The following is a 23,507-nucleotide window of genomic DNA, read 5'->3' as shown; positions in this document are numbered from 1 at the left end:
GCATCAAGAGTTGCGGATCAAATAACGTTTCAGAAGTACCATTCTGTAACCGATAAACAAAAATACATATATGTCTGTACATAGAAAAAATAATTAAAAACTGACATTTTCGATCGCGAGCTCTACAGATTTATCTATGTTAAAGTCTATTATGATTATTATGAAACTATAGATGTATTATATAAGAAATTCTAGCATATTTACATACATGTTTTATAAGACTGTTTGTTTCTCAATAAATTAATAAAATAAAATTGTTTAGAACAGTTAATAGTGGGTATTATGTCCCTAAAAAATGTTAGCTGCACTATTCTTTCCTACCTTTTTATTCAAGATTTTCAAGATTCAATAGTTTCTTCATGGTAAACACATAAATTATTTACATGAGTAATTAATACTTACAAAAAATAAGATTAGAAAAAAAAGTATGTCCTAAACCGCCACGAAATGGGGACCTAGGGGTCAGCGCTGATTTTCCGGCGAGACCAGTTTGTGGGTCACGAACGCAGCTGTGCGGTCTGCCCTTCCAAGATATATTGCGAAGTGGTGGTGATCTCTAGCGAGCTCCAGTAGCTACTGCTGTATACTCACCGCCAGCGCGAGCGCGCTCTGCTCGGCGGGCGGCAGCTGGTCGATGCGGCGCGCGTAGTTCATGACGGCGTGCGAGCGCCGGTCCTGGTGCAGGAGCGACACACGCAGCCATGGCGGCTGATCTCTAGCGAGCTGTAGCTACTGCAGTATATATAGTGAGTGAGCTCACCGCCAGCGCGAGCGCGCTCTGCTCGGCGGGCGGCAGCTGGTCGATGCGGCGCGCGTAGTTCATGACGGCGTGCGAGCGCCGGTCCTGGTGCAGGAGCGACACACGCAGCCATGGCGGCTGATCTCTAGCGAGCTGTAGCTACTGCAGTATATATAGTGAGTGAGCTCACCGCCAGCGCGAGCGCGCTCTGCTCGGCGGGCGGCAGCTGGTCGATGCGGCGCGCGTAGTTCATGACGGCGTGCGAGCGCCGGTCCTGGTGCAGGAGCGACACACGCAGCCATGGCGGCTGATCTCTAGCGAGCTGTAGCTACTGCAGTATATATAGTGAGTGAGCTCACCGCCAGCGCGAGCGCGCTCTGCTCGGCGGGCGGCAGCTGGTCGATGCGGCGCGCGTAGTTCATGACGGCGTGCGAGCGCCGGTCCTGGTGCAGGAGCGACACACGCAGCCATGGCGGCTGATCTCTAGCGAGCTGTAGCTACTGCGGTATATATAGTGAGTGAGCTCACCGCCAGCGCGAGCGCGCTCTGCTCGGCGGGCGGCAGCTGGTCGATGCGGCGCGCGTAGTTCATGACGGCGTGCGAGCGCCGGTCCTGGTGCAGGAGCGACACACGCAGCCATGGCGGCTGATCTCTAGCGAGCTGTAGCTACTGCAGTATATATAGTGAGTGAGCTCACCGCCAGCGCGAGCGCGCTCTGCTCGGCGGGCGGCAGCTGGTCGATGCGGCGCGCGTAGTTCATGACGGCGTGCGAGCGCCGGTCCTGGTGCAGGAGCGACACACGCAGCCATGGCGGCTGATCTCTAGCGAGCTGTAGCTACTGCAGTATATATAGTGAGTGAGCTCACCGCCAGCGCGAGCGCGCTCTGCTCGGCGGGCGGCAGCTGGTCGATGCGGCGCGCGTAGTTCATGACGGCGTGCGAGCGCCGGTCCTGGTGCAGGAGCGACACACGCAGCCATGGCGGCTGATCTCTAGCGAGCTGTAGCTACTGCAGTATATATAGTGAGTGAGCTCACCGCCAGCGCGAGCGCGCTCTGCTCGGCGGGCGGCAGCTGGTCGATGCGGCGCGCGTAGTTCATGACGGCGTGCGAGCGCCGGTCCTGGTGCAGGAGCGACACACGCAGCCATGGCGGCTGATCTCTAGCGAGCTGTAGCTACTGCAGTATATATAGTGAGTGAGCTCACCGCCAGCGCGAGCGCGCTCTGCTCGGCGGGCGGCAGCTGGTCGATGCGGCGCGCGTAGTTCATGACGGCGTGCGAGCGCCGGTCCTGGTGCAGGAGCGACACACGCAGCCATGGCGGCTGATCTCTAGCGAGCTGTAGCTACTGCAGTATATATAGTGAGTGAGCTCACCGCCAGCGCGAGCGCGCTCTGCTCGGCGGGCGGCAGCTGGTCGATGCGGCGCGCGTAGTTCATGACGGCGTGCGAGCGCCGGTCCTGGTGCAGGAGCGACACACGCAGCCATGGCGGCTGATCTCTGGCGAGCTGTAGCTACTGCAGTATATATAGTGAGTGAGCTCACCGCCAGCGCGAGCGCGCTCTGCTCGGCGGGCGGCAGCTGGTCGATGCGGCGCGCGTAGTTCATGACGGCGTGCGAGCGCCGGTCCTGGTGCAGGAGCGACACACGCAGCCATGGCGGCTGATCTCTGGCGAGCTGTAGCTACTGCAGTATATATAGTGAGTGAGCTCACCGCCAGCGCGAGCGCGCTCTGCTCGGCGGGCGGCAGCTGGTCGATGCGGCGCGCGTAGTTCATGACGGCGTGCGAGCGCCGGTCCTGGTGCAGGAGCGACACACGCAGCCATGGCGGCTGATCTCTAGCGAGCTGTAGCTACTGCAGTATATATAGTGAGTGAGCTCACCGCCAGCGCGAGCGCGCTCTGCTCGGCGGGCGGCAGCTGGTCGATGCGGCGCGCGTAGTTCATGACGGCGTGCGAGCGCCGGTCCTGGTGCAGGAGCGACACACGCAGCCATGGCGGCTGATCTCTAGCGAGCTGTAGCTACTGCAGTATATATAGTGAGTGAGCTCACCGCCAGCGCGAGCGCGCTCTGCTCGGCGGGCGGCAGCTGGTCGATGCGGCGCGCGTAGTTCATGACGGCGTGCGAGCGCCGGTCCTGGTGCAGGAGCGACACACGCAGCCATGGCGGCTGATCTCTAGCGAGCTGTAGCTACTGCAGTATATATAGTGAGTGAGCTCACCGCCAGCGCGAGCGCGCTCTGCTCGGCGGGCGGCAGCTGGTCGATGCGGCGCGCGTAGTTCATGACGGCGTGCGAGCGCCGGTCCTGGTGCAGGAGCGACACACGCAGCCATGGCGGCTGATCTCTGCGAGCTGTAGCTACTGCAGTATATATAGTGAGTGAGCTCACCGCCAGCGCGAGCGCGCTCTGCTCGGCGGGCGGCAGCTGGTCGATGCGGCGCGCGTAGTTCATGACGGCGTGCGAGCGCCGGTCCTGGTGCAGGAGCGACACACGCAGCCATGGCGGCTGATCTCTAGCGAGCTGTAGCTACTGCAGTATATATAGTGAGTGAGCTCACCGCCAGCGCGAGCGCGCTCTGCTCGGCGGGCGGCAGCTGGTCGATGCGGCGCGCGTAGTTCATGACGGCGTGCGAGCGCCGGTCCTGGTGCAGGAGCGACACACGCAGCCATGGCGGCTGATCTCTAGCGAGCTGTAGCTACTGCAGTATATATAGTGAGTGAGCTCACCGCCAGCGCGAGCGCGCTCTGCTCGGCGGGCGGCAGCTGGTCGATGCGGCGCGCGTAGTTCATGACGGCGTGCGAGCGCCGGTCCTGGTGCAGGAGCGACACACGCAGCCATGGCGGCTGATCTCTAGCGAGCTGTAGCTACTGCAGTATATATAGTGAGTGAGCTCACCGCCAGCGCGAGCGCGCTCTGCTCGGCGGGCGGCAGCTGGTCGATGCGGCGCGCGTAGTTCATGACGGCGTGCGAGCGCCGGTCCTGGTGCAGGAGCGACACACGCAGCCATGGCGGCTGATCTCTAGCGAGCTGTAGCTACTGCAGTATATATAGTGAGTGAGCTCACCGCCAGCGCGAGCGCGCTCTGCTCGGCGGGCGGCAGCTGGTCGATGCGGCGCGCGTAGTTCATGACGGCGTGCGAGCGCCGGTCCTGGTGCAGGAGCGACACACGCAGCCATGGCGGCTGATCTCTAGCGAGCTGTAGCTACTGCAGTATATATAGTGAGTGAGCTCACCGCCAGCGCGAGCGCGCTCTGCTCGGCGGGCGGCAGCTGGTCGATGCGGCGCGCGTAGTTCATGACGGCGTGCGAGCGCCGGTCCTGGTGCAGGAGCGACACACGCAGCCATGGCGGCTGATCTCTAGCGAGCTGTAGCTACTGCAGTATATATAGTGAGTGAGCTCACCGCCAGCGCGAGCGCGCTCTGCTCGGCGGGCGGCAGCTGGTCGATGCGGCGCGCGTAGTTCATGACGGCGTGCGAGCGCCGGTCCTGGTGCAGGAGCGACACACGCAGCCATGGCGGCTGATCTCTAGCGAGCTGTAGCTACTGCAGTATATATAGTGAGTGAGCTCACCGCCAGCGCGAGCGCGCTCTGCTCGGCGGGCGGCAGCTGGTCGATGCGGCGCGCGTAGTTCATGACGGCGTGCGAGCGCCGGTCCTGGTGCAGGAGCGACACACGCAGCCATGGCGGCTGATCTCTAGCGAGCTGTAGCTACTGCAGTATATATAGTGAGTGAGCTCACCGCCAGCGCGAGCGCGCTCTGCTCGGCGGGCGGCAGCTGGTCGATGCGGCGCGCGTAGTTCATGACGGCGTGCGAGCGCCGGTCCTGGTGCAGGAGCGACACACGCAGCCATGGCGGCTGATCTCTAGCGAGCTGTAGCTACTGCAGTATATATAGTGAGTGAGCTCACCGCCAGCGCGAGCGCGCTCTGCTCGGCGGGCGGCAGCTGGTCGATGCGGCGCGCGTAGTTCATGACGGCGTGCGAGCGCCGGTCCTGGTGCAGGAGCGACACACGCAGCCATGGCGGCTGATCTCTAGCGAGCTGTAGCTACTGCAGTATATATAGTGAGTGAGCTCACCGCCAGCGCGAGCGCGCTCTGCTCGGCGGGCGGCAGCTGGTCGATGCGGCGCGCGTAGTTCATGACGGCGTGCGAGCGCCGGTCCTGGTGCAGGAGCGACACACGCAGCCATGGCGGCTGATCTCTAGCGAGCTGTAGCTACTGCAGTATATATAGTGAGTGAGCTCACCGCCAGCGCGAGCGCGCTCTGCTCGGCGGGCGGCAGCTGGTCGATGCGGCGCGCGTAGTTCATGACGGCGTGCGAGCGCCGGTCCTGGTGCAGGAGCGACACACGCAGCCATGGCGGCTGATCTCTAGCGAGCTGTAGCTACTGCAGTATATATAGTGAGTGAGCTCACCGCCAGCGCGAGCGCGCTCTGCTCGGCGGGCGGCAGCTGGTCGATGCGGCGCGCGTAGTTCATGACGGCGTGCGAGCGCCGGTCCTGGTGCAGGAGCGACACACGCAGCCATGGCGGCTGATCTCTAGCGAGCTGTAGCTACTGCAGTATATATAGTGAGTGAGCTCACCGCCAGCGCGAGCGCGCTCTGCTCGGCGGGCGGCAGCTGGTCGATGCGGCGCGCGTAGTTCATGACGGCGTGCGAGCGCCGGTCCTGGTGCAGGAGCGACACACGCAGCCATGGCGGCTGATCTCTAGCGAGCTGTAGCTACTGCAGTATATATAGTGAGTGAGCTCACCGCCAGCGCGAGCGCGCTCTGCTCGGCGGGCGGCAGCTGGTCGATGCGGCGCGCGTAGTTCATGACGGCGTGCGAGCGCCGGTCCTGGTGCAGGAGCGACACACGCAGCCATGGCGGCTGATCTCTAGCGAGCTGTAGCTACTGCAGTATATATAGTGAGTGAGCTCACCGCCAGCGCGAGCGCGCTCTGCTCGGCGGGCGGCAGCTGGTCGATGCGGCGCGCGTAGTTCATGACGGCGTGCGAGCGCCGGTCCTGGTGCAGGAGCGACACACGCAGCCATGGCGGCTGATCTCTGGCGAGCTGTAGCTACTGCAGTATATATAGTGAGTGAGCTCACCGCCAGCGCGAGCGCGCTCTGCTCGGCGGGCGGCAGCTGGTCGATGCGGCGCGCGTAGTTCATGACGGCGTGCGAGCGCCGGTCCTGGTGCAGGAGCGACACACGCAGCCATGGCGGCTGATCTCTAGCGAGCTGTAGCTACTGCAGTATATATAGTGAGTGAGCTCACCGCCAGCGCGAGCGCGCTCTGCTCGGCGGGCGGCAGCTGGTCGATGCGGCGCGCGTAGTTCATGACGGCGTGCGAGCGCCGGTCCTGGTGCAGGAGCGACACACGCAGCCATGGCGGCTGATCTCTAGCGAGCTGTAGCTACTGCAGTATATATAGTGAGTGAGCTCACCGCCAGCGCGAGCGCGCTCTGCTCGGCGGGCGGCAGCTGGTCGATGCGGCGCGCGTAGTTCATGACGGCGTGCGAGCGCCGGTCCTGGTGCAGGAGCGACACACGCAGCCATGGCGGCTGATCTCTAGCGAGCTGTAGCTACTGCAGTATATATAGTGAGTGAGCTCACCGCCAGCGCGAGCGCGCTCTGCTCGGCGGGCGGCAGCTGGTCGATGCGGCGCGCGTAGTTCATGACGGCGTGCGAGCGCCGGTCCTGGTGCAGGAGCGACACACGCAGCCATGGCGGCTGATCTCTAGCGAGCTGTAGCTACTGCAGTATATATAGTGAGTGAGCTCACCGCCAGCGCGAGCGCGCTCTGCTCGGCGGGCGGCAGCTGGTCGATGCGGCGCGCGTAGTTCATGACGGCGTGCGAGCGCCGGTCCTGGTGCAGGAGCGACACACGCAGCCATGGCGGCTGATCTCTAGCGAGCTGTAGCTACTGCGGTATATATAGTGAGTGAGCTCACCGCCAGCGCGAGCGCGCTCTGCTCGGCGGGCGGCAGCTGGTCGATGCGGCGCGCGTAGTTCATGACGGCGTGCGAGCGCCGGTCCTGGTGCAGGAGCGACACACGCAGCCATGGCGGCTGATCTCTAGCGAGCTGTAGCTACTGCAGTATATATAGTGAGTGAGCTCACCGCCAGCGCGAGCGCGCTCTGCTCGGCGGGCGGCAGCTGGTCGATGCGGCGCGCGTAGTTCATGACGGCGTGCGAGCGCCGGTCCTGGTGCAGGAGCGACACACGCAGCCATGGCGGCTGATCTCTAGCGAGCTGTAGCTACTGCAGTATATATAGTGAGTGAGCTCACCGCCAGCGCGAGCGCGCTCTGCTCGGCGGGCGGCAGCTGGTCGATGCGGCGCGCGTAGTTCATGACGGCGTGCGAGCGCCGGTCCTGGTGCAGGAGCGACACACGCAGCCATGGCGGCTGATCTCTGGCGAGCTGTAGCTACTGCAGTATATATAGTGAGTGAGCTCACCGCCAGCGCGAGCGCGCTCTGCTCGGCGGGCGGCAGCTGGTCGATGCGGCGCGCGTAGTTCATGACGGCGTGCGAGCGCCGGTCCTGGTGCAGGAGCGACACACGCAGCCATGGCGGCTGATCTCTAGCGAGCTGTAGCTACTGCAGTATATATAGTGAGTGAGCTCACCGCCAGCGCGAGCGCGCTCTGCTCGGCGGGCGGCAGCTGGTCGATGCGGCGCGCGTAGTTCATGACGGCGTGCGAGCGCCGGTCCTGGTGCAGGAGCGACACACGCAGCCATGGCGGCTGATCTCTAGCGAGCTGTAGCTACTGCAGTATATATAGTGAGTGAGCTCACCGCCAGCGCGAGCGCGCTCTGCTCGGCGGGCGGCAGCTGGTCGATGCGGCGCGCGTAGTTCATGACGGCGTGCGAGCGCCGGTCCTGGTGCAGGAGCGACACACGCAGCCATGGCGGCTGATCTCTAGCGAGCTGTAGCTACTGCAGTATATATAGTGAGTGAGCTCACCGCCAGCGCGAGCGCGCTCTGCTCGGCGGGCGGCAGCTGGTCGATGCGGCGCGCGTAGTTCATGACGGCGTGCGAGCGCCGGTCCTGGTGCAGGAGCGACACACGCAGCCATGGCGGCTGATCTCTAGCGAGCTGTAGCTACTGCAGTATATATAGTGAGTGAGCTCACCGCCAGCGCGAGCGCGCTCTGCTCGGCGGGCGGCAGCTGGTCGATGCGGCGCGCGTAGTTCATGACGGCGTGCGAGCGCCGGTCCTGGTGCAGGAGCGACACACGCAGCCATGGCGGCTGATCTCTAGCGAGCTGTAGCTACTGCAGTATATATAGTGAGTGAGCTCACCGCCAGCGCGAGCGCGCTCTGCTCGGCGGGCGGCAGCTGGTCGATGCGGCGCGCGTAGTTCATGACGGCGTGCGAGCGCCGGTCCTGGTGCAGGAGCGACACACGCAGCCATGGCGGCTGATCTCTAGCGAGCTGTAGCTACTGCAGTATATATAGTGAGTGAGCTCACCGCCAGCGCGAGCGCGCTCTGCTCGGCGGGCGGCAGCTGGTCGATGCGGCGCGCGTAGTTCATGACGGCGTGCGAGCGCCGGTCCTGGTGCAGGAGCGACACACGCAGCCATGGCGGCTGATCTCTAGCGAGCTGTAGCTACTGCAGTATATATAGTGAGTGAGCTCACCGCCAGCGCGAGCGCGCTCTGCTCGGCGGGCGGCAGCTGGTCGATGCGGCGCGCGTAGTTCATGACGGCGTGCGAGCGCCGGTCCTGGTGCAGGAGCGACACACGCAGCCATGGCGGCTGATCTCTAGCGAGCTGTAGCTACTGCAGTATATATAGTGAGTGAGCTCACCGCCAGCGCGAGCGCGCTCTGCTCGGCGGGCGGCAGCTGGTCGATGCGGCGCGCGTAGTTCATGACGGCGTGCGAGCGCCGGTCCTGGTGCAGGAGCGACACACGCAGCCATGGCGGCTGATCTCTAGCGAGCTGTAGCTACTGCAGTATATATAGTGAGTGAGCTCACCGCCAGCGCGAGCGCGCTCTGCTCGGCGGGCGGCAGCTGGTCGATGCGGCGCGCGTAGTTCATGACGGCGTGCGAGCGCCGGTCCTGGTGCAGGAGCGACACACGCAGCCATGGCGGCTGATCTCTAGCGAGCTGTAGCTACTGCAGTATATATAGTGAGTGAGCTCACCGCCAGCGCGAGCGCGCTCTGCTCGGCGGGCGGCAGCTGGTCGATGCGGCGCGCGTAGTTCATGACGGCGTGCGAGCGCCGGTCCTGGTGCAGCAGCAGGGACACGTCGTCGCGCAGCGCCATGGCGGCGAGGCAGCGCAGCGTGGCCACCCTGATCTCTTCTGAACTGTCCGCGTTTAGGAGGCGGCCTGTAATACATAACGAGGCAAGTTTTCAAACTTTGCAAAGTTCAAAAAGGGATCAATGTCAGAAGGTTTTTGTAAACAGTTCTCTCGACACATTTTTGACTAGTTTTTTAGACGTTTAATGATTTATCTCATTTTCTGGTAGAAGTTTAGGTACTTCTGCTCCCTATTACTCTTAGACATGCGCAAACTTCAAAAAGTAAAGCTATATCACAGAACTTATTCATCTAAGTAACATCACACTGTGATATCACATCACATATCACTTGAATCATTACCCGGACGTAAACAGCGCTCGTCGCGCGCGAGACTGCACCGTCACACTCATCGCAGATATCAGTTATGGTACACAAACATCTTAGTTATTTTACCATTACATCTAACCAAACTGGCGGTAAACATTTTACGAGCGCCGTTTTAGTCGTTCGCCAGTTTTGCGCCTTTTGCGCTCGCGTGAGTGATGCTTGAGGTGATAGTTGATTTCTTGGAGTGATGCGTAATGCCATATTACGTGTTCAAGAGGTATCACATTTCTGATATTACTTGCATTACTTACACATGTCTAAGCAGCTAAGGTACGTCCTGTGATTGAATGGAAATTAATGAAAATATTTCTTAATCACTCACCGATGAACGCAAGGAACTCATCACCAAGTGCCCAGCTGCCCTCGCCTTGCACCAAGTACTGTTCCAGCTCGCTGAGCGACTGATGCTCCTCAGGGGTTAGTGTGAGATTGCCGACGGCCGCTTGCAGCTTTGCGAACTCTGCTGCACCCTGGCGAAGAAAACAAAATTAGATTAGAATTGGTTTGACGACCGGCTTAAAAGGCAGGGTCACTATGCGCTAGGACCCTGCTCTGCCTGCTAAACCGCGGTCCTGGGTTCGAATCCTAGTAACGACATTTATTTGTGTGACAAGTACAGATATTTGTACCTGAGTTATGGATGTTTTCTATGTACATTGTACAATACCAGGCGATAATGACTGCACATCGGCTTTTCGTCTTCGTAGAGCGTTGTCTTTTTCTTGCTTATGTGACGTTCGTTTTCTCTTTCCAGCGACCGATGTGCATTCTTTATCGCCGTTTACTGTATCTAAGTATTTATCCATACTAATATTATAAATGGGAAAGTGTGTGTATCTGTTTATTTGTCCGTCTTTCACGGCAAAACGGAACGACGAATTGGCGTAATTTTTTGACTGGAGATAGTTGAAGGGATGGAGAGTGACATAGGCTACGTTTTGTCTCTTTCTAACCAACCACTTCCCTAAAATGGAAGGTGGAAGGAATTTAGCGCGAGCAAAAGCTAGTATTATATATATTGTTGTCTGAGTATCCACGACATAAGCCTTCTTGAGCTTACCGTGGGACTCGGAAAATTTGTGTGAATCTGTGTGTGCAGGAACTGCAGGATTTTGAAGAGCGAACGCGTGTTCTGAACACGCTTTTATATGCTCATAGTGTAAGAGTCTTGTTCTGATATTTTTTTTTGCGTGTTTGTGTAGATATGTATTTTTCACCCCCTAAAACCACCACAACATATTTCAGCGAAAGCGTTAGAACTGTTGTCGCAATCGTCGGTAGAAATATAAGTAAATAAATAAATATTCAAGAATTGTTCGTTTAAAGGTATTATTGCTCATGAAAGAAAACTATGGAAACGGATTATATCGCGTATCATGAATTTACAATTCATCCCGACGTTTGGAACACTTTACAGCGTTCGTGGCGTGGTCAACGGGTGATCCGTTTCCATAGTTTTATTTCATGAGTAACTATCGCGGTAACCGAAGACAATATCTTTAAAAGTATTAGACAGATAATAATACTATGACACGGTAGGTAGGCAGCTCATTACAACCGTTTAGAAAACAGATTCAGCTGTCGGAAACGCTCCCACCCACGATGTGACATCACGAACTTTTCCTGTACCTACTACTGTTTTTTTACACGACTGCCCCAAAAAGAGTGTATTGTTTTCAGCGTTCATGTTTATGTAAGTATGTATGTATGTAGTTATGTATGTGAGATTCTTTGTTCCACCATAACTTCTGAATGCCTTAACCGATTCAAATGAATGATGAATCATTAGAATCTTTACGTCATCACAATTAACATAGGATATGATTGTGACGTGTTGATAAATTCAATATGGCGGACTTAATACGTCATAATACGCAAACTTTAGAAAAAAAAATCTTGCAAACCTATCGAGTGGGGTATCAAAATGAAGAGCTTTGAAAGGCGATTTCGGGGTACCTTCATGTTAGGTGTTTGTTCATTGTTCCCCGACTGCAATGGAAATAAAATATCCAAGTACGCTTACGATATCTTCCATGAGCATAAGCTTTTGCTTTAGCTATTTTTGAACTTGACTAAAAACTCATTATTCTAATTTATATATATATCAAGTTGACTGACCAGCATAACTAAAGATTATTTTCATCTTTTCAGATCGCCGAGTTTTTTTTAAATTTTAGATTTTTTTTAAGTAAACAATTTAGATTGTGTCTGAAATTATCATAACATTCTCTTATCTAATACGTAGAAGCTTAAAAATATGTACCCAAGTTACTAAAAAAACTACTTGTTATTGAACTGGGATGGATTACTCTCCATCATAAATTGACACTTCGTATTCTAACACCTATTTTGTAATGGAGATCAGAGATACACTGGTACTTGTCGTCTTTGTTCACAGAAAGTATACCTTATTACAAGTAGATAAGAATTATTTGTATTGTACAGAATTACGCCGGACCATAATGTTGTTGTAAGATTGCAAGATTTTACTATTAATACGAAGTAATCGCGGTATCTGTGCCACGGATTTTAGATCAAGGAAAATGTTGTTGATAAAATCGCATCGTGTGTAATATTGTAGCCGTTATAATATTGCAAAGAAGAGGTAATAACCTAACCACAAAATTAAAATTTTGAAAAAACCCCCGAAACAGTGGACCTTTTTTTCATGAAACATAGCTGAGAACACTCCCGACTAACTGACTAGCTTTCAAACAAAAAAAAACTAAATCTAAATCGGTTCATCAGTTTGGGAGCTACGATGCCACGGACAGACACACACACAAGACAGACAGACAGATAGACAGACAGACAGACACGTCAAACTTATAGCACCTCGTCCTTTTTGCGTCGGGGGTTAAAAATATGCCTTGAAGATGATGCTAAAATGTATTTGGCAGTAAGTTTGGCATAAGGGAAACCTGATGAAGATAAAATAGAAGTATATTAAGGTATATCGATGTTGTTGTCCATGGTAGACGGCTAAACATCGTTTATTAAAAGAAAACGTCATCGTCTATGAAAAAGAGATCGTGTATTGAATGAGTTTTAGATGTATCAAAATTGACGTTGTTTCAACCTCAACGCCTCGGTTTCCCCTAAAAATTATTAAAAATAAATTTTTTTTACTCTTTAGCAAACCAACATTTTTTTAAATTATTTCCGTTGATACAAAGTTGACTACAAATCGTGCCAGAATTGAGAATTCTAAATTGATTTATAAAACAAAACGGAATTCATGTGAGTGTGTCATCGAACTCCCACGGGCGAACTCTCTGGAACGTCTAAAACGGTCGCGCGTTGGTGGTGCCTCGAGGAAATTGTTCACAAATTTCTATATTGAGCTACCATGTACGTCCTGACCTTGGTCAAAGACTGTAGCTTAACCGTTAGCTTCATATCGCCAATCATCCTCCTGGCTCTGCGCTCCACTGAGTCTAAAGCGGCGAGTTGGTATTTAGCTGAGCCGTCTCACAGGTGGCTGCAATACTCCATACCATACAGGATCGTAACACACACATTACACTCCACAAATCACTCTCCCGGATCACAACAAACACGCCTAAGAAAGCCTTTACCTATAGCGCCGAGTTTCTGGTAACAAACTACTACACAGGGTGGAGGGCTTTAGTCCGTAGGCGGGTAGGAGGAAACCTCCAGCGTAGCCGAGTCGGGCAGTCGAATACCGGGTCGGCAGTATCCAATGAGGATTACTTCCACCTCTGAAAAAAAAAACTCCATCCCTCCGCACTGCTAACCGCCACTGATAATTTACGTAATTACTCTCATTTCTCTCTCATCTCAACTTCCAAAAGTGTTGTTGGCCACTCTGCCTTGGATGGACTACTTATGCCACCCAATGACAGATTGACAGAATCTCAGTTCAATTAAAAGCGTGATGACGGAAAAGTTCAGAATGCCGGCGTATCGTGCCAAGTGTCTGCATGTTTGTCAATTTCAGTAAATAACAACAACACCGACATATATTATGTATGTAATGCCTCTAGGCTCCCAGGCCAAAACATAAAACTTTACCGCTCTAGGACACTGCTACAATGTACCATAAAATGGGATTTTCGCATTAAAATAGGAGTTTTTTTTTGCAAAATAAAAAATACGTGTCTCTTTTATTATTGACTTCTTTCAAACCGAACAATAAAGAGTAGTACTCAAAAATATGAAATGTTGTCAATTCTCTTATTCATCTTGGCTAGACCCTATGTAGTATTAGTATACATTAAAGACATATGTAACTCCGTATAGACGGATAAAGTCTAAGAAAAAAACGTACTTCAAAGCCCTAGAGAAAAAGGTACGGTGGCCTAGATGGCGTTACACCTTTGGGGAACGCTCGGCTAGATGGCGCCGATGTTAATATTTGACATTTTAACACATATCAAGCTAACAATATGGGCCAAATTGTCAAAACTGAGGTTCAAAAGTTTTAAGCCTGTGTCGAGAGATTGCAGTCTATGCAGTGTGATTACACATTTTACTTTGACAGTAACACTACACCCTGTTTTTATTGAATACCGTTAATTTTAAGGGATGGTTCTTTAGATCAAATACGCAATTAATTTCTTTAAGAAACTACCGTCTTAACTGTTACGGTTATCGAGTTATTGAAAAAATAAAAATAATTACTGAACATATGTGTGACATCCTTTACCACTTCCCAATGTTATTTGTTTTGACATGTGCCGTCAATCACTTGACACTAACTTGAATATTATTCTTAAGGGTCTCTCACACTAATTAATTCATTTATTATGTAGGAAAACGACGAAAAAAATTTTTTTGCGAATTTAACTAAAACTGATATACAGGGTGGTTCCTGATAACGAACCTAACGACATGTCGAATTTAACGGAAAACAAAAAAACACGGTGTATAATACTCGATCCTCTTTGGTATACCTACATACATACACCATGACTAAAGCGGTTGATCACTTGCGCGTAGTGTTTTGAATAGCCGTGTTTTTTGGCTCTCGACAGTATTCGATTGCACTGGAAGCAAATAGAAAAATGACAAATGCCGAACAGGTATGCCAAAAAGTTTGGTCATTGGTGATGAGATCACTACCGCCCATGGGAATTGTTTACCGTTTAGGTAGGTATCATTTAGGTACATATTTGTCACTTGTTCAAATAAAAACCGTCCAGAGCGAATAACACGCGTAATTTATAGTGCCATGTAAGAAAGAAGAGCACGCAAGTTATAAATACTCTTCCGGAGGTAGGAGATGTGGCTAATATATATTTCAGTACAGATGGTCGTTTTTTTACGCACTAGTTCGAGAAGTGGTTCATTATATGCCAGGTCGAAACTTCGGAGGCTCATCTGTACTGAAAAACGTCGTACGATACACGTGCAAAAAGGAAATTCGTAACTCGTGTCGATTTAAAACACTCCCTTCGGTCGTGTTTTAATTTATCGCCACTCGTTTCAAACTTCCTTTTTTACGCACTTGTATCGTAATGTACTATTTCAGTACAGATGGTGTTTTTTTTACGCACTAGTGCGAGGAGTGGTTCATTATATGCCAGGTCGAAACTTCGGAGGGCCATCTGTACTGAAAAACGTCGTACGATACACGTGCGAAAAGGAAATTCTTCCTTTTTTACGCACTTGTATCGTAATGTACTAATTATTCAAATCAGTTTCTTTTTAAGAACTGTCAAAACGAATATGAACGAATTGCAAATAGGAAATTAATATGAAATCGTGTTGAGTGACGTCACGATCAACTCATTTACTTTGTATATTTCTATCCAACTTATTAAATTAGTAATTGGGCTTATAAATAACTACTGTCCAAGTTTTCTTATAATTATCTGGTGCTTTATTTCGTGCATGGTACAAAATATTATTTTAAGTACCTAGCTTGTACAGCAATGTTCCCTATTGTTATTTTTTTTTTTAAATATTGGGGACACCTTACACAGATCAACTTAGCCCCAAACTGAGCTAAGCTTGTACTATGGGTGCTAAGCGACGATATACACACTTAAATAGATAAATACATATATACATAGAAAACATCCATGACTCAGGAACAAAGATCTGTGCTCATCACACAAATAAATGCCCTTACCGGGATTCGAACCCAGGACCGCGGCTTAGCAGGCAGGGTCACTACCGACTGAGCCAGACCGGTCGTCAAATTAAGAAAGAACTTAGAATATCAATAGCGAATACCTATGACTAGTAATTATCACAATATTATGAAGAGGCATCTAATCAGTACTGAAATTAAAATGATCTCTAAATTATTTGGCTCTTCCTACATCGTTTCTTATTATTCCTTCCTCTATTGTTACTAAACACCAGATTAGTTCGCGTTGGTGGTTATGGGCTTAGTCCAGACAAATCTGTCTGCCAAATCCGCGATTTATGACGGTTAAATTTAGCCGTACAATTTCATCATTGAGGCAGCCAAGAGAGTACAAGAGAAAATGATGAAAAAAAAAATAGTGCGTGGAAACTTCGTAATGTGGAAACGGAAATAACCTTAAAAATCATTCTGTCAAGTTACTGTCACGTTTTTGCGTTTAGTTACTTCCATTTTTTCCTTTGCTTTAAAATTTTTACATTGCTAATTGCTTAAATTATTGAAAAAACAAACATAAACTCATTAAATAGGTACAAGGTACAAGTCAAAGAGTTTCACTTCAAAAATTGGCATATTTTGGCATCAGTCTAGCCTTTTTTTTAATTTGAGTAGGCAACACTGATCGTTAAACGTTTAACGCTGTCTGTTGGAATTAGAAGTTTCACTTCAACAATATGCAAGAAAATGCATCGTTGCAAACAATAAGTGTCACTCTTCATTTAGACGGCGCGCTAACTCACATGGGATAGAATTCAGCACACCTACCAAATCTTACATCGTGTAAATGGGCCCCTACTCTGTTACTCGTCTGTTCAAAAGGTCGTCGTGTAATTATATCGCCTGATAATCCTGTCTTAACTGCAGCATCAGCGAGCTGGCAACGCGCCAGATGCAGCAGGAAGGGTACGGTTATGATTATTATGTTTACTAACAATCAGAACGCTGGTGGTAAATGCTCGTTTGCAATCGTTTTGTGAATTAGCTTAGAAAAATTGGGTTAAATGATGTCTGGTGTTTCGTCATTGTGTGCACAAGCAAGCAGTGCGTTAAAAATAAATTCAGTCATTTTGACATTTCATAAACTGGAAACCAGATGGACGTAAATATAAATGTATTCGGATTTCGGATGTTTATAAGAAACCGCTAATTCTCGCTGAATTTTTTTTCGTCAGGTCTTTGAGGTCAAGGTTCTTCCTCGTATTACCCAGGGTGAGCTCTGTCCTAGGCCCTCTAGGTCCTTAGCCCTACGTCTCAGTTCCTGCTTCTAGCTGGCTGGGTTATATCTACACGTATGTGGCACTTACATCGTCTTGAAGGTGATAGCCGGGACTCTAGCCTTCCGCCTCAGTTCCTGCTTCTAGCTGGCTGGGTCATAATATCTATGTGACACTTATATCTTGGCCCTGCGCCTCAATTCAGCCGCACCGCGCTGGTCTTCTTCTAGTTCGATGCTGGGCCCTGCTGGAAGCTGCTACAGCCACTTGTCAGAACTATGTGACACTTACATTGATGTCCTTGAAGGTGATGGGCGGGTCTTTAGCCCTTTATTTTAACGGACTGGGAATGCAGTTACGCACGATTTGTGGGACTCGCCGTTTCTTTCCCCTCCCCTAGCGAGAGGGGGGAAACTTGGCCCTACCCACTAAACCCACTCCGGCGTTTCATCCTCTCTGCCGTTCGTGAGGGCGCGATGGGATCGATGTATGTTCATCATGTCATTCACCATGGCACACTCCGGCATTGCTTACGGTCACGGTCTTGCTTGCGGCCAAGGCACCCGCATGAGGAGGGGGATCAGAAACGCTTAATCCCCCACGCTGCCATCGGGGGCTTAGGGCTCGAGGCGAGCGTACGTTCTTCGCCTTTGACCCTACCGCCTGCATCGCAGCGGAAGAGCGTCTGCGGCTGCTTCTCGCTCCCTCTCTGCTTCTTCCTTCTGCGATATCATGTCTTCGCAGAAGGAAGCCACCGCATTCCAGTTTCTCTCGCAACCCAGCATGGCTTCTACTACGCTGCGTAGCGAGAGATCCGCCATCCCCCGGGCCTTTAGCCCTGCGTCTCAGTTCCTGCCCCTTGCTGGCTGGGTCATATTTAAGCCTAAATATGTGTATGTGGTATATGTGGGACTTACATCGATGTCCTTGAAGGTGATGGGCGGGTCTTTAGCCCTGCGCCTCAGTTCAGCCGCACCGCGCTCATCTTCCTCTGGTTCGCTGCTGGGACCGGCGCGAGCGCGCAACTCTTCCTGTGGTGGGGCTTCTACTGCTTCTGCCATGTCTGTGGGAAAAATTTTGTTTAGAAGTCAAAGTGGTGTGGAATAATAAAATAAAGAACAATCTTTAGCCTCCGCCACACATAAAGCGTTGTGATAGCGTAGCGTTTAACGGAGCGGAATGCACGCTGAAAGCGCGCGCATTTCGCATCACACAATCCGAGCTTGTTAGTTCCCACCGGCGTCCGCTGGGCGCAACGCCAGCGTCCGGCGCACCGCTATCATAGCGCTCCGCTAACGCTACGCTCTCAAACGCGCATGCGTGGCCGAGTTTATACCCGTATCTAGAAAAGGATTTATTTACATGACCCTGTGACTAGCCATTCTAGCCAACTATAAATCAATAAAGAAGCAAACTGAAAGTCAACGCAGCCTCTGAGCTTACAACATGCCTAAGTCGAAAACTTCATAATTCCGGACATCAGTTTGGTAAATTCGTAACACATAGAATTCAGTAATAATTCACGTAAATACACAATTCATTCAATATAATGTGACGCCATGGAAAGTGCTTCGTTTAAGTAGATAAATCTTCATCTCACGGTAACTTTTTATTGAATCTCTGTTTGGCCCCATGGTTGACTGGTAGAGAATGCCTTTGGAATTAAGTCCGACGTTTTTGTGTATATTTTGTGCAAAGTTTAAATAAATAAATTAATTAGTTATGTTTGAATTCGGTATGAGAAAATTTTAATGCGACTCATCATGCGTATTAAAAGACTTTTCCAAATCTAAACTTATTCTCATATGTTGGGTGTCGACGTATCTCCAAAGTTCCAGCCGGCGGCAGCTGTTGGTAAATAAACGGCTATAAACGTCCGAGTGACTCATTTGTTGACTCCAGCAGACCCGGCTCCAAAATATTCTGTCCTAAACGTAAAATGTGTCGTAATTGCTTAAAGATACATTGATTCATTGATTTAATATTTGCAATCTTTGGAAATTTTTATTTGCATGTAACGTTTACATGTAAAAGTGCCCCTGTGGCCTATTTTCTAAGTTTTAAGGGTTTGAGTAAGAGTAATAACACCTCATCTATTTTAAAAACTAAACTGCCATATGCCCGTTTTATTTTAACGTGATGTGTTTAAGGTTTGACGCCTCGTGGCCGAGAAAGAAATCATACTGTAAGATCTGTACATCAACATGAGAGCAATAAAGATTATATTCTACTAACTTTTGCCCACGGCTTCGCTCGCATCAGAAAGAGAAAAAAGTAGCTTATGTCACTCTCCATACCTTCAACTATCTCCACTTAAAAAATCACGTCAATTTGTCGCTCCGTTTTGCCGTGAAAGACGGACAAACAAAGACACACACACTTTCTCATTTATAATATTAATATGGATTCAACTGTGAAACTCTTTCGTTACCGTACGCACAACGTCTGCAGCGATGTCTGTCGTCTGTCTACTTATCTCATACCTGTCTAGTTGTGGAGGACTCAGACAAGCATTATTATTTGACAGTTACTTTTAATTCATGCTCTTACACTGGCTTAAGGTTTTAAAAAACACTAAAATGATGTTAGGCGATTTGTAGTCATCAGATCTTTGGTAGGTGTTACAGTTAACTTGCACCACCATATGCACATCATACCTAGTGCCTTTCTTTGCTAGCAACGTTTTTCACGATCTTTCTACGCAAACATTAGTAGATCTTTAAGTAGTGTCACACCTCGGACACTGGCGATTAAATATATGAAAGAGGCGCGTTCCTAGCACACAGTCTAAGCTCGTGTAGGTGAACGCGTACTATGCTTGTATGAGTGACATATGACAGGTCGACTGTTCGCGTTTTTGACAGACGGTAACTGTGAGGTAACCGAGAGGGGGTGGGCGGCACTTTCAGCGGGGAGCGGGAGTGGCCATACTGTATGATAATACTCTTTATTATACTGTGGTAGTGTCGTCCTTAATTTTTTGAAGTCAAAAACAAAGATATTTCTAACCCATTATGCTAAAAAATAGATGATCTGACCTGATTGCACAATGATGAGTGCCAATACGTCGATAGAACAGATAATTAGGTCATTCACAGCTAGCCAACGCAAATAAAAATATCAACAACAGCTATGCAAATAGAACCCTTGTAAACTTTCATGAAAAATAAATAAATAAATATTATAGGACATTCTTACACAGATTAACTGAGGCCCACGGTAAACTCAAGAAGGCTTGTGTTGTGGGTACTCAGACAACGATATATATAATATATAAGTACTTATATACCTAGAAAACATCCATAACTCACGAACAAATATCTGTGTTCATCACACAAATAAATGCCCTTACCGGGATTCGAACCCGGGACCGCGGCGTAGCAGGCAGGGCCACTACCGACTGCGCCATACCGGTCGTAAAAGATATATGAAAGATGAAAGTATTAAAGTACTGAGTAGACTATCTCAACGCTTGATTCTCAATCTGGTCCCGAAGTTAGAGGATATAGAAAACATCGACAGTAAGTCGATTTTCGACAAGTTTACCCGTGTTTTTTTTTTATATTTGGACAAGAGTATAGTCAATAAATTGTACCTCTTAAATAAAGCCCTGTATTGTGGGCTTTATTTAAGAGGTTACACTACTTGCAAGTCAATGTCTTATAATAAATTATAATAAAGCCTTTTTTTTTTATTATTTCCCATTAAAAATATAGGTATCGTGTTGTTGTTTCAAGTTTCAAGTCAATGTCTTAGTGAGTTGTTTTTATGTACATATACTGTTGAGCCGCGTGTAAGTAATTTATTGTAAGCTGTGTACATACAGTGTGTAATTGTGTATCTACACTAATTTGCTAATGAAGCAAGAAAAAACATCTGTTCTTCTTTATTTATATTGCCATGAAAGTGTGTCATATATTTTTATCCTTCATTGTAAAAGATATTAATTACTTATGACAAGTAAAATTCAGAAGAATCTAAACTTTAGCACAAACGAGATGAAACGTTTTTAAGAGGTTGAATGAACTAGCATTCAACCTCTTAAAATAGTAGTGATCTTATTTACTAAGGCATAAGAACGTGACACAGTTTTAAGACATCGACTTCTAATATTTTTACTTTCAAATATGTAGTACCTTTTACTCCATTTCAATGGCTTTAAGAAACAAACTTTTAATTTATGTAACAAGTCCTGTTTCGAAATCAATAATACAGCAGAGCTTCGGAACTCTGAACTTTTAACACAATTGAATACAATTTTTCTAACTCAACTTTGTACCGACTTGCATCAACGTGAGAGAGTTTCACAACGTCATATTTTCAGTTTATAACATTGATGTCAAATAATGAATAATTAATTGATCAATAATTAAATGTCATCTCAGTGGAAATGCCCTCAAAAGTTTACTCATCCAAACTAATATTATAATAGGGAAAGTATGTGTGTCTGTTTGTTTGTCCGTCATTCACGGCCAAACGGAGCGATGAATTCACGTGATTTTTTATGTGGAGATAGTTGAAGGGATGGAGAGTGACATAGGCTACTTTTTGTCTCTTTATAACGCGTGCGAAGCCGCGGGCAAAAGCTAGTTTTAACTAAAAATTAAACATTGCAGTCGGCTTACAATTCTTACAATGATCAAATTATTAAAAACGTCCGAGTGAAAAGCTTGCAACGATTGTCTCACAAATACACCAAATTAGACCCGTCGACATGCGGGTTCCATCGGCACGCGCTGAAACCAGATCACCACGTGCTTTCCGAAAGTTCACACATCTATTGATAGCCACACTTACACCATTTCGACATACCTAACCTAAGTTAACTGTAGTTTAAAAATACCACAACACTGACACTGTTACACTGTATACCTGTAAAGTTGGTGCGGCGCGGGCGGAGCACTGAACGGGAATGGCGCGGCGGCTGGAGGAACGCCAAACGGTTTGTATTTATAAATTGCCCCGCTCCCCTTTACGATCAGGATCACTACTTAGTTAACTGGGGTTTTTAACTGGAAAATTTTGGGGAACTACTCGGTGTGGTATGAGCCATTTTTTAACCCCCAACGCAAAAACGACGGGGTGTTATAAGTTTGACGTGTCTGTCTGTCTGACTGTGTGTGTCTGTCTGTGGCATCGTAGCTCCCGAACGGATGAACTGATTTCGATTTAGTTTTTTTTTGTTTGAAAGCTGAGTTAGTCGGGAGTGTTCTTAGCCATGTTTCATGAAAATCGGTCTACTATGTCGCGGTCGGGGGTTTTTTCAAAAGTTTAATTTTGTGGTTAGGTTATTTTCAAAGTTGCCCACCCCACTTTTTTGAACATGGGTATTTTTTACGCGATTCATACTCAGAATCGCGAGGTCTTTCGATCCTGATAGAAGAAAAAAAAATGTCCCAAGATTTATATACATTTTTAAACCTTCCATTCCGTTACCGCCATACAAAATGTATGAAAAAATGGTAACCCAATGGGAGAAAAACCTTGGTACACTTTTTTCTCCCATTAGGATTGAAGGAGCTCGCGATTCTGAGTGGAAACCACATAAAAATTTCCAAATCCAAAAAAAGTGGGATGGACAACTTTGAAAAAAAATGGCCCCGTATACAAATAATTAATTGAAATACGGTTGTACTCACGTTATTATATCGCTATTGCTGCGACATGTTTAATAACAACATGTATAATAACGTGAGTACAACCGTATTTCAATTAATTATTTGAATATGTCTCACGGAAGTTTAACGTGGCCCCGTATACGTCCCTTAGGCTTTTTCATGAACTAGGAGTCGCGACCCTCGCGACCCATTCGACCCAACTATGATATTTAACTGTATTTTTTGGGCAAATTATTGAAATTAGTGAGGTAAATGTCCCTTGGACCAATGACACAAGAAGTTGCTGGATTTTTTTCAAGAAAACATTTTTTTTCTGTTGCTAATAAAGTTTTTTTTTTTTTGTGAGATTTTCCGAATATCAGCAAATTCATATGAGAGTTAGTGCGTTTTCACATTATCCGATCCGATATCGGATGTCGGAAGGATTTCAAAGGCAAAAATTAAAGATCATCATCATCATCATTCGCCTGCCCTTATCCCATTCATTTGGGGTCGGCGCAGCATGTCTTCCGCTTCCATACCTCCCTATCATCCGTCATTCAAAAGTATCAGGCAAAAATTAAAGATATCAGATAGATTAGATATCAGTCCTACATCCGATATCGGATCGGATAATGTGAAAACGGCCTTATTGTGCCGTTTACGCCAAGTCCTGGTAGAATGGGAAAAGCCCATCAAAAGACCGGCGCAGACGTTACGGCGGACGACATGCGTTCGTATTGTTCTACAGAATACGTCCGACTAATATGAGTAAAGGGGAAATTAGGACGGAATCTTCTTCCAAATGAAAGTAATTATTATTTAGTATTCCAAATGGAAGAAGATTTAAAGGAAACGAAGAGCTATCTGAGGAAGAAATACAAATGGGTGTCCTATGTCGGACTTAATCAAATAAATCATGATATTTAAAGTCAATCGAGAAAAATTTGACTACGTTTGTACAGACACGGACTTTAATTGTTGATTCACTTCTAGGTCATTTTATACTTATTCTTAGCCTAACTATGAGATATCCAGTATAAAATAAGCTAGAAGTAGATCAACAATTAAAGGCCATGACCGTACAGATGTCGTGCGAACTTTGCCTTCGTATTTTTACGGAAACGTAATGTACTGACATTGTCTGAGCCTGCATGACAAATACGAACGTTTTATTTATCCATACTAATATTATAAATGGGAAAGTGTGTGTATCTGTT

The 23,507-nt window shown here is 48.7% G+C and overlaps 1 protein-coding gene across 1 annotated transcript in view; it reads right to left on the bottom strand.

Annotated features, from left to right (window-relative positions):
* The window catches only part of LOC125233129, a 72,644-nt gene that overhangs the window by 8,646 nt on the left and 40,491 nt on the right, over positions 1-23,507 (bottom strand). The window contains exons 7-9 of the mRNA XM_048138998.1: positions 17,608-17,753; positions 9,684-9,831; positions 8,872-9,059 (exon numbers count right to left, since the gene is read on the bottom strand). Of these exons, the coding sequence (XP_047994955.1) occupies positions 8,872-9,059; positions 9,684-9,831; positions 17,608-17,753 (482 nt within the window). The remainder of the gene's footprint in view (positions 1-8,871; positions 9,060-9,683; positions 9,832-17,607; positions 17,754-23,507) is intronic.

The sequence above is a fragment of the Leguminivora glycinivorella genome, chromosome 14, assembly GCF_023078275.1.
Source record: "Leguminivora glycinivorella isolate SPB_JAAS2020 chromosome 14, LegGlyc_1.1, whole genome shotgun sequence".
Taxonomy (NCBI): domain Eukaryota; kingdom Metazoa; phylum Arthropoda; class Insecta; order Lepidoptera; family Tortricidae; genus Leguminivora; species Leguminivora glycinivorella.
This window is presented reverse-complemented; position numbering and strand designations above follow the sequence as displayed.